This window comes from Cyprinodon variegatus, unplaced genomic scaffold, assembly GCF_000732505.1.
Source record: "Cyprinodon variegatus isolate N-32 unplaced genomic scaffold, C_variegatus-1.0 Scaffold581, whole genome shotgun sequence".
Lineage (NCBI taxonomy): Eukaryota > Metazoa > Chordata > Actinopteri > Cyprinodontiformes > Cyprinodontidae > Cyprinodon > Cyprinodon variegatus.
Window position 1 is genome coordinate 166,989 of NW_015151034.1, and position 11,847 is coordinate 178,835.

An 11,847-nucleotide genomic window follows, 5' to 3' on the forward strand; every position below is an offset into this window, starting at 1 on the left:
CAGTTATTTTAGGTTGTCAAGGAATCCCTTCAGTTAAATAAAGCAACACAAGCAGAGTAACATTGTCTAGTTTAGAATTAGTGTTGCATCGATTCCACTTTTTGGCCCCGATACCGATACCTGGCTGTGCAGTATCGGCCGATACCATATCGATAACATCTGTTTGAAATTGATGTGTGTGGTTTACATATGAAGAACTGCATGCTACTTGGATGTAAAATAATTGCCATCATGGTTTTGTCAAGCTGCTGCCTACATTCTGGCAGGAAAAAGACTAATACAAACTGAATCCAATATAACTTTTTATTGCCTACCAGGAATGGGTGACAATAGTTGAATAAACTTTTGGCTCTCAAAATGGTATCAGTGCCCTATTTGTTGGTACTCAACGATACCAACACCACCATTTTAGTGCAGTACTGGGCCCCACCTAATACTGGTGTCACTATTTAAAATTAAAGATCAAGAACTCAACATTTTTAGACTTTTTACTACACCAGGATGTTAATGAATTAATACTCTTTTTAACTTGTTTGATTTGCACACACATCAGCTTGCTATCACAGCAAATCTGGTCTCTGCATCATCTTTATTCATCATCTCAGGCTGATGAACTTCAACCACTGTGCGTAGGATTACTGTTGCATGACCCAATGTAGTCAAGCTTCACTTGTCAGGCCAGTGGCATCCCTTTTAGTTCCAGAGGGGAATACAGAGGCCTTCATGGGTGACCCTATCTTTGCATTCAAAAGAAAAATGCTCAGCTATCTTTGTTGCAACTCGCTGTGATGTATGACGGTGAAGAGGCTCTAAGTTAATAAATTGCTTATATGCTTATGAGTTTCTGCAAAGCCAGGATGGTGTGGATTTGGGCAGTTCATTGCACTGCTTGTCTGTTGGTAATGTAAATCTGGTTGGTTTGAATTATAAATAGAGTCCTAAAGAGGTGTGTTTACTACCTGGTAGTTTTTCACATTATGTCCACAAACTTGAATTTTATAGGGAAACAATCAGACAAATCAATTGCAAAAAATAATAATGCTTGGTTTTAGTTTTTTGTCTAAAAATTATTGTAAAGGAAGTATTTTTTTTCTGTAATCAGTACTGTTTTTTTTTCTTTTTAATCACTTCTTGATTATGATCTACACTGTGCTTCTCTTACATAAAATCATAATAAGTAGCATTATAGCTTGAGTTTGTTGCTGGACAAAATATTCAAAGGGAGGTTGGTAGATTTGGGAGCCACTGTAGATAATGAAATGACTTGTACTGATTAAGTGCACTACTTTCAGTATTTGGACCTTTGCTGATGTTTTTCCTCCTTATAAGCTGTTAGCACAGCTAAATGCTTTAGACCTGTTGTCAGACAAAATGTGCTTCTTTCAGTAAAGTGCTCGCAATTTCTGATAATCATGTAAATAGGAGCAGCACCTGTTCCTCTTATTGCCCGTTTTTATTCACTACAGAATGACCTATTTTTGCTGAATAAAGGACTACAATGTATGATGAAATAGCTGAGGTTAGGTTAACTTAATTTGATAACCAAATGTTCTCCTGCTTTTTTCTTCTCTTATTCTTCTTATTAGCATTAAACCCTAAACATTGAAAGAGGCTGTTGTAACTTTTCCTACGGCTCCTAAACTATTGCTATAGTGGATGGCTAATGTAATCTCTCCTTCACCTAAAACAGCAAGGCCGAGTTTGAGAAGAACCTGGTAGGCTTCTTTCAGTAAGGGAAATAAGTATTTAAAAACCCTGCTATTTTGCAAGTTCTTCCACTTAGACAACATGTAGGGGGCTGGAATTGTCATAGGTGCTTGTTGACTGTGAGAGACTAATCTAAAAGAAACCCAAAAATCACAATATATGATTTTTTAAAACTTTTTATCTGTGTGATACAGCTGAAAATAAGTATTTGAACACCTATCAAATAGAATTCTGCCCCTCAAAGACCTGTTAGTCTTCCTTCAAAATGTCCACCTCCACTCCATCTATTATCCTAAATTAGATGCACCTGAGGTTGTTAGCTACATAAGACACCTGTCCACCCCATACAATCAGTAGGAATCCAACTAATAACATGGCCAAGACCAAAGAGCTGTCCAAAAAAAAATCTACAGGCAAAATTTTTCACCTCCACAAGCTAAACAGTCCTCGGACTCCGTGCAAGATCTCACCTCGTGGGGTCTCAATGATCCTAATAAAGGTGGGAAATCAGCCCAGGACTAAACAGGAGGAGCTGGTCAATGACCTGAAAAGAGGTGGGACCGTTGTTTCCAAGGTTACTGTTGGTAATAAACTAAAATGTCATGGTTTGAAATCATGCATGGCACAGAAGGCTCCCCTGCTTAAACCAGCACATTTCAAGGCAGGTCCTAAGTTTGCCAATGACCATTTGAATAATCCAGAGGAGTCATGGGAGAAAGTCATGTGGTTAGAGAGACCAAAATAGAACTTTCTGGTCATAATTCCACTAACCGTGTTTGCAGGAAGAAGAATTCCAAGAACACTATCTCTACTGTGAAGCAAGGGGGTGGTAGTATCATGCTTTCAGGGTGTTTTTCTGCACTTAGGACAGGGTGACTGCACTGTATTACGGAGACGATGACCATGACCATGTATTGCGAGATTTTGTGGAACAACCTCCTTCCCTGATTTAGAGGATTGCAGATGGGTCGAGGTTGGGTCTTCCAACATGACAGTGACTCAAAGCCCACAGCCAGGATAACCAAGAAGTGGCTCTGGAAGAAGCATATCAAGGTTCTGTCGTGGCATGGCCAGTCTCCAGACCCAAACGCAATAGAGAACCTTTGGAGGGAGCTCAAACTCCGTGTATCTAAGCAACAGCCCAGAAACCTGACTGATGTAGAAAAGATCTGTGTGAACCAAGAAAGTTTGACCTGTGGAAATGCAAACAAAGGCTACTGTATCAAACATTAACATTGATTTTCTCAGGTGTTCAAATCCATTTTTTGCAGCTGTATCAAAAAAAAGTTAAAACAAATGATATAATTAAAATAGCAGGTTGTTCAAATACTTATTTTCCTCACTGTAGTAGAACACAACACAATTACAATAAAGACAAAACTCAGCATCATTTATTTGGCATGTGGATTAGTGATTGTCTGAGGTTCATTTTTACTGCTCTGTTTTCCCCTCTGTGCCCTTGGGTTGTTTCAAGGACACAGAGTCACTGTACTTCTCACCAATACAAAAATATTAGCATATTATTTTTTTCTCACAAGGTAAAAGTCATTTCCCTGCTATATTACAATGGTTTGTAACATAAACACACGAAAGTATGAAGCTGAAGCATTTGAACATTTGTAATCCATCTCGAGCTTTTTATCCTGCAGCCGATCTACAGAGCCTAAGGCGATGCCTCATACACACACCCCCTCCCCAGAATTCCCTCTAGGCCTCGCCCAAAGTGATGCCAACTTTTAAAGATCCTCCGAGGGGAGCAAATCATTCAGAGTCTTGCTGAGTTTCTAAACTTGACATTTCTTATGTTCCGGTGCAGGGTTGAAGAAATGTGCAAATGGAGTTGGGGAATTTGTGCATCTTGAATTAAGTAAAGTTCAACTTGTGCCTTGTGCATACAAATATTTAAACTAGAAAATAAACATTAAATATAGAGTTAAATTTTTTTCTTTTATTTTTTAGACATAACATGAGGAATTTATTCTTTGCTGAAATATGAATTAAAGTTTTAAAAGGAACTCGAAAAAAAGCTTACTTGTCAAGAAATGGGTGGTTATAAAACATATGTTTCTTATATTTTATTTAACAAGTTTAACATCTTAAAAGACAAGGATTACAAGGATTCTTCTAACAGCTTAATTACTGTTAGACATGCTCCAAACACAGAGACAGAGATAGAAATTGACTTTTTTTTACCTTGATAGAATTTGCTCGATGGGAGCAATTTGTTTTTGATTCATCAAATGCATGGATGCCTTGAGCTTTAACCCTTTTCTGTCTCCTAAAAATACCAACTAACAACATGAACTTTGTGATCTTATTCTAGTTTAACAAAAATCAGATAAGATGAGGGACATTTGCTTTAAAGCATAAAAGGGGATTATCTTCCACTTGTTAATTATCTGTAAGACTGTGAGCTTTTAAAGAACACAGAACACCATTTTCCTGTCTTTTATATATTATCTTTAGATTTAAAAAAATCTGCTTCGGAAAGCATATCTGGTGTACGGCTTGTGTAGGTGTGTATTTATTAGCTGTTAGCCTCAGGTTTATCATTTAAATCATGTAATAGGAGTCTTCTGTATCCTTGTTCAAACAGTCATAAAGAAATCAGCAATCTACAGAAAGCATTATTATTGATGATTTGGATTTTTCCCTATGTGAATTTATGTCTGTTTTTTGCTGTTATATCCCACCTTATTTTCCTAACATGTTCACAGCAGGTGCTTCATTATTCATTTGGCATAATTTCCACTTATCAGATCATCAACTGTAACTTGCCTCAGATAAAGTGTTGTAATTTGTAACCACCTCCTATGTTTCTTTCTTTCCTTCCTCCAGTGCGGCTGCGATCGAACCGTTTGTCTCTTATTGAAGAGTGCATCACCCAGTGCTCCACAGCCTACAAACAATCTGCCACTCTGCTTAATCTGGCCTCACTTCTCAGGGTGTCAGGTACATGCAAAATAACCTCTAAAGAATTTTCCTTTTGTTTTTGGAACTTTATCATGTTGACTGATGGTCATGGAAGTATGTAAAGTCTGAGGAAGAAGGCAGCCCTGTTCTGATTTTTCTTTTGAAATGATGTGGAAGAACCCCTAGAGACTCTGACCTAGATGCACAACGATGCATGCATGGGTGCTAATGCAAGGCTACTGATAGTTTCAACACAACAGAGGAACAAGATGAATGCTGCAGTTTTTAAGCAAAGATCGATTCCAGAGCCTGCCTTACTAAAGCAAAAACATTTGCTTCCCATAAACCTGATCTTAAATGGTTTCTAAATCTTTTTCTGCACTCACATCTTACAGTTTTGCTTGTCAGAGACGGAATCTATGCAAGACTATTAGGTCTTTGCACCAACATTTTTTGCTTTAGATTGTTTGCTTAAAACTGCTTCCTTTTGGGTATTATTTTGTAGAAAGTCTTGATTTTTCTCTTAGTTAGGGGAAAGTTCCTTGTAGCATATTATATTGTAATCTTCTCTTAGAATGACCTTGAGCTTTATGTTTTATCAGGTTAAAGCCACAAACTTGAGAGGAATTTATCATACATCTTTTTCTTATCATATCAATCAAATTCTCAAACTTGTTGCTTGCACTTATACTGTATTATCATACCTCTTAATATCCAGTTCAATCAATTACTATCAGAAAGTACCTATTAAACAACCACCTTTATGATGGATAATTACAGCTGTTCTGTGAAAACCTCCGTGTTTTGCTAAACCTTAGGGAACAAGCAACATCATCAAAACAAAGAAAGCAGATGCTTATAACGATTCTTGGAGAACATCATACAGAGTTAACTCCTTCATCCAGAAGTATAAACAGCTTTAGGCCCACATACAAAACTACAAAGATATGGCTACCTAGGCCTGTCGCGATAATCAATAAATCAATTAATCGCACAATAAATAAAAACTATCCACGTCATTTAATTTATCGGGTATATATTGTCTCTGCCTGTGTTTTTCCTCTTTCTATTGATGACGCTGGATGACGAGGCTTAACTCCAGTGCTATCCACTGACCCCTCCCCTTCCTCATTTTTTAGCAAGGGAATAAATGAGGAGGGAGGAGGAGTAGACTATCGCATCAGGTAGTCAGCGCGCATCATTTTGTACTTCTACAACTTTAGAGCCCCGTGAGGAGTTAGAGGAGATAGAGAGGTAAAAAAAAAAAAAAACACATCTTATGTTGGGAGGAAAAACTCGAAATGGAACTGGTTTTAAAGCCGAACGCAACAGCCGCAGTATGGGAGTATTTCGGATTCAAACCAAATGACCGAGGTTAACCGCTGAACCTATGCAAGCGAGTATGTCGCATTTGTCATGAAATGGTAGCAACTAAGAGCAGCAATACAACCAACCTACACATGCATCTAAAGCACAACCACCCAGCAAAGTTTCTCCAGCTGGGGACATAAAGTACAAGCGGTGGCCCGTCTGCGTCTTCAAGTTGAAGACAATCCACCATCACTGAAGCAATTAATCGACAGGCAGCATACAAAAAGGACGGCGCAAAGTGGCGCGCGCTCACAGACAGCGTAGTTCATTTAATTGCTAAAAAAAGATAGGCTTTTCAAGCCTATCTTTTTTTAAATCTAATGATATACAGACTTCATTATCTGTACTCTTTTGGTTGAATGCAGTTTTTATTTCCACTTTGGTTTTATCTTGTGTTTAGTTTTTATCAAAGTGGTTTTTTAGTTTACAGAGACTGAGAGTCAATTTGATTTTTATTTCTCGTTTTTATTTTGTTAACCAGTTCCAGTGTTAAGTGTTCTGTTGAAAATAAAGTGTGTTTATCTTTGGCAGGAAATCGCATGCATTATTACACCATTTCCATTAAATCAGTGTAAAAAAGGTCTTCAAACAATATTATCGTTATCACAATAATTTTTGAGACAATCGTTCAGCAAAATTTGTTATCGTGACAGGCCTACAGCTACCCACCTAAAACAAAAGGCTTGGAAAAGAAACAGCATAAGGCCTAAATTTGAAGGAGCTGCAGAGATTCACAGCTCAGAATGGAGAATAATCTGACAAGATTACTTTTAGTTTTTTGCAAGTGGGAAAAGAAGAAAGCCGTACTTAAATGAAAGCGGTATGAATTCTCATTTAAAGTTTCTTGCAAGCAGTGGAGTGAACAAAGTATGTTTGTAGAAGAGGCACAACCAGAGTAAAGTATATATATCAATGTGTTACAATGGCCCAATGAAAAAAAGGGATAACAGAAACCAAATTAATGTCTTGTCCTAAATTTAGCTGAGAATCTATGACCAGACTTGAAAATGATTCACAAACATTCTGTTCATGCAGTGTGTCTGAGCAGCGGCGTCAGAAGCATTTAACGTTGTGGGGAACACATTGGTTAGAGGAGGCCAGGCTAAAGTGCTGGTTTCCAGGTTTTTCTCTCAACCCTGTAAAGCTCAGAGTGACTTTACTTGTCTCTCAAGGTGTCATTGTTTTTGGAGCATTTTATTTAGAAAAAAATATATTTTATTTTGACACACCTACTGTATAGTTCAATCATCTCTAAAGTTACTTCAACCAGACCACTAAACCCAGTTCCAAGCAAGGAATGTAACAACGTTTTATTTCATTTACTGTAATTACTGTATGGCTCCATAGTAAAGCTTAGACATATATGTGTAACCATAAGAATGCAAACGTTCATAAACTGCTACAAAGAGACTTGAAGTTATAATCACTGGACTCAGAAAGCAAACAAATCCAGAAATGCTATGACTCCATATATTGTTCACTCCTGGCCGCTTTTCACCAGCTGTAACCCCACACATGCTCAGCTAAACCCAATGAGCTGATAGACAGCTAAAGTTCCCATTTTATCTTAAATTATCAAGCATCTACTCATCCAGCAGCAAAAGAAGACCATAATAATCAAACACAAAGGAACAACATAATGTAAAAGCTTCTTATGTGGGTCATTTCTTTCACCTATGTTCTAGATCTATCCTGAAAAAGTGTTTAGCAAAGAATGTAATTCTCACAAGGTAATTTTTAGGCTCTGTCCAGATGTTATGTCGTTTTCACCGACCCATAGTTGTGGTTAAGTTGAGTAAATGTTTCAGTTGAGCAGTCGTTTCACTTCACCCTAGGGCTCATTTTTTAAAAAGGCTTTTTTTTTTCCTAGTGGAAAGGATTTTTCCAGGAAGCTAGAGAAACATCCTACAGTGGGGGGAAGTCATATCTTAGGGAATATGGGTGGGGGTCACTGGTTGGATACCTTTCAACACGTCCCAACCACACACAATTGGTATGATGCCCGTGTTCCTTAGCCTGGACTATGTTACAAGCAGAAAGCAGAAATGTCAGTCCATTGATGTGCAGAGTTGGTGGAAACATGCACCACTACACAACTCCTCTGGTGCTGGATTTAACAAATATCAACTTGTAGGGTTGAATGCAAATATGTCCCCACACTTGGCATGTTTTTTTCAAGTGATCTGTCTCTTTGTTTTTCACTTGACATGCTTTTGTAGAATAAATAAAAAAACTATCTTGGTTAGGCATTATATGCATTTATAACCACAACTGCATAGAAACACAGTAGTTTGATGCACAAATGGCTGTAAACAGTGAAGTGAAGAGTTTTAAATCATTGAAATTATCTGTCTGAATAATTTTTGATGTTAAAACAATCTCTATAATATTTTTATGATCCAAAATATTTTTTTACATCTGCTTTGGCCTGTTTTTATCCTTACATATTGACATTTTTTTAGGTTTTATAGCATTAACTCTCTTCACTGGGGTGTTGAATCAGCATTCATCTTTTAATTCCAGTAGGGGAATTCCCCCCCCCTTTAAGTTAAATTATTTATGATTCGTCTTGAACTTTCTTGTGTGGAAATGTTTGCTGCAGAGCTGTTTACACTGCAGCACTGACCACATCGACCAGCAATGCCAGCAGTTCAATGCATTAAGGGGGAGATGCATTCAACTGCAATTTGTGGAAATCCATTTCATTTAACCTTGAAGTTAGCATTGCGACCTTTTTTCTACTCGAAACCTTGATTCCAAGAGTGGAAAAAAGTAAACTTTGACTTTACAGATGGACCTATAGCAGAGGGTGTTTTTTTTCCTTTTTTTTTCTTCTGTGGAGGAACAGTTTCGGCCTTCTGTTGCTCCAAAGTCAAATGTTCTCCCTGTCAAAAAAACAAGCTTTGACTCTTCTTGTGTCCTGTATCTGTCCCTCCTGCTTTCGTCTTATCACTTTTCCTGCGCCTGTGAGCCTGTCCCTCTGTCCTCTAGCTCAGAGACTTGCCATCAGCAAAAGGAAACCTGCTAACTGGCCTTGTGGCATTTCTGTGTCTGTACCCCTCACAGTTTGTCAGCAGGAACCTCTCCCTGTGTGGTTTCAGAGGAGGGAAAAAGAAGGGAGATGAGAGGAGGAATAAACATTTTTTTAAATAAATAAATGCAGTAGGGATCCTTTTGAAGGGTGCATAGCTCCAGGGCTTTGTGGTGAATATTTAATGCAGGTATCACCAACACACAAGGTAAAAATACAGAAATGCTTCGTAAATCATTCAGTATGTGCCGTAAAGAATAAATGAAAGAATCAGTAATAACTAATGAAACATTCTGTATTATTCTGACTTTTATTTGTTATTAGCATTTTTTGGGGGACTGTCTATATAACATTTCCCAACCTTTTGATCTCAGCCTTTGATCGGTCCGTTGGTGAGAGAGGAACAGATATTGATCAGATTATCAACAAGTTAAATTCTGATGAGCTTAAAGCAAATGTTAGGAGCAGTTTGTGTTTAAAACAACAGAAGCTGATGGTTGCTTTGCCCAGATACAAGCAGTCCTCTATATTAAGGTCTTGACAGCCTTTGAAGACACCCTCTCACCGTTCATCCAGAAGATATTTGACAAATACATCTCACCCTCTATGTGTAAACATCTCATCTCTAACCGTCACTCACTCTTCACACTCACATAAAGCACAGCTGAAGACCAGCAAATTTCTTCATTCCAGTGTCTTAATCCAGTTTGTTCAGGAGCTGCGTTTCTGTCCATGTCCCTTTTCATCTCTCTCCCCCCCCCCATTTGTTTATCGTGCTGACAGAGGAATCAAAGGCTCCCCTTGATCTTAACATGTCACCTTGTTCTCACCTTTATTAAGATATGAAACTTAAATAATATTTTGCAGTTTAGTGATATAGCATCCTGACTGACTGCAAAATTTTATATCCTTAATTACACTGAAGGGATGACTTGACAGAAGTAGGCATAGATGCATCCATAATAAAATGCGCAGAGCCAGAACCCATCCGGGCTCTTTGACCGTACCTGCCTTGATGCGTACTAAGCATTGGAACAAAACTTGGGCCCCCATTAGTAAGTACATTAATACAAAAGTACCTACAACTATATATATTAATAAAAATGTAAACATTTGCCTGGAGCTTTGATTGTCTACTGTAGATCACTTATGGTACCTAGGAACCAACCTTTCCCAGGTGTTGGTCCTTCAGTCGGCTAATCTTAAAGTTCCCTTCCCGAGGAAGTGCTTGTCATCATCTGCTCTGCCATTATTCAGATGTATTTTGCAAATCCATCACAGTGCTTTGGCTCATCCACAAAGCAAGACAGCACCAAACAGGACAGCACCAAACAACAACAAAAAATCAGGTCGTCAGAGAGGATCACTGGGGCTGACTTTTCTTCCATCCAGGACCTGTACATTACTTGCCTACGGTCAGGAAAGGGGCAGCTCACATCTCTGCAAACCCCTCACATTCTGGACACAAACTGTTACATCTTTTAACCTACAGTTGGTACCACAGGGAGCTATTTGCTAAATCTGTTCACCAAAGTGAGAGCTTCTTCCCTGCAGGTTGTCAATTTGTTTAAAACAATGAGAACGTTTTAAGCCTGAGTAGTAAGCTACTCTGCTGCAAAAGAAACAAGCACATCGGGATGACCACAACCGCGCTTTCTTTTCTTATTTTCTTCAAAATAATAAAGGCTCAACATACACATATATGTACATATTCTTTATCCTTTATTTCCTGTTAAGTTCATATATTTATGCTTTGTGTGAATGCTGTTACTGCTTGAATGTATTGAATTGTTTGCACTCACATTGTTCGCCAATAAAGCAGATTTTCTGTACATACAACTTAGAGTTGTATTTTCCTGAAAAATATGGTTTGTTTTTTTCAGCTATATATTGACTCAGAATTGCTGAAAATTCTAGCCTCACTTACATTTTTTATAAAGATATCCAGTATAATGAATCCTTCCTCCTCAGTTATGCATATTTTCTAACCAGATAACTACCTTTAAATCCTAAGAACACTTAAATTAATGTGTTAATATGTTCCATGTTTCTGTGCCTCCTTAAATAAATACTTTTTGTTCAGGAGACGACGAAGGGAAGCGAAAAGGCCAAGTGCTGACCTTGCTGGCAGAGCAAGCACTCAAATGCCTGGACTTCAAAGCTTCTTACATCCACTGTCAGGACCTCATGGCTGCAGGTTTGTAGTTAAAAGGACTGTGAGCCAGTGTGCATAGAGAGAGACCTGAAAAAAAAACATGACACATTCACTTCAAAGTAATGTTTCTCTCCCTATTTAAGTTAAAAAATAATATTAAAGAGATCCCAAAAAATGAATGTTTTTTTTGTTTTTTTGGCGATATTATTTTGTATGACAAGAATAAACAACCAAATAAAAAACATTGTAGATATCAGATTGACTGGTAATTATAATGGCAGCAACTTTCTTTGCGAGAATGGAAATCCTAGAGTTCAGAATAAAAAAAAAAAAATCATATTAATGTTTATGAAAGAGGAGCTAAATTCAGGGTTATTTTTTTTCTACTCTGGATTTTAGACATTTTAACAAGTACAAATTAGATCCTAAACTAATTTAGCCTTTTCTAATTGAGTTTATTGTAACAATTATGTTATTCTCAACCTTTCTGAAAAACAATCAGATGCACTGGTGCAAATTATGTCGCCACAGATTGGAGACAAATCACTTCATACTGGAATTCTGATGGACTTTATTCTGTAGTTGCCATGAGAATGGGATTTGCCTTATTGTTCTGAGGTTTGATCTGAGGTTTGATGGGGGAGATGATTATGGTTAAGAGCTATTTTTC

General features: G+C 37.7%; 1 protein-coding gene across 1 annotated transcript in view; it reads left to right on the top strand.

The window, feature by feature from the left end:
• The window catches only part of nbas (neuroblastoma amplified sequence), a 230,152-nt gene that overhangs the window by 84,812 nt on the left and 133,493 nt on the right, over positions 1–11,847 (top strand). The window contains exons 33-34 of the mRNA XM_015392244.1: positions 4,546–4,659; positions 11,106–11,219. Coding sequence (XP_015247730.1) covers positions 4,546–4,659; positions 11,106–11,219 — 228 coding nt within the window. The remainder of the gene's footprint in view (positions 1–4,545; positions 4,660–11,105; positions 11,220–11,847) is intronic.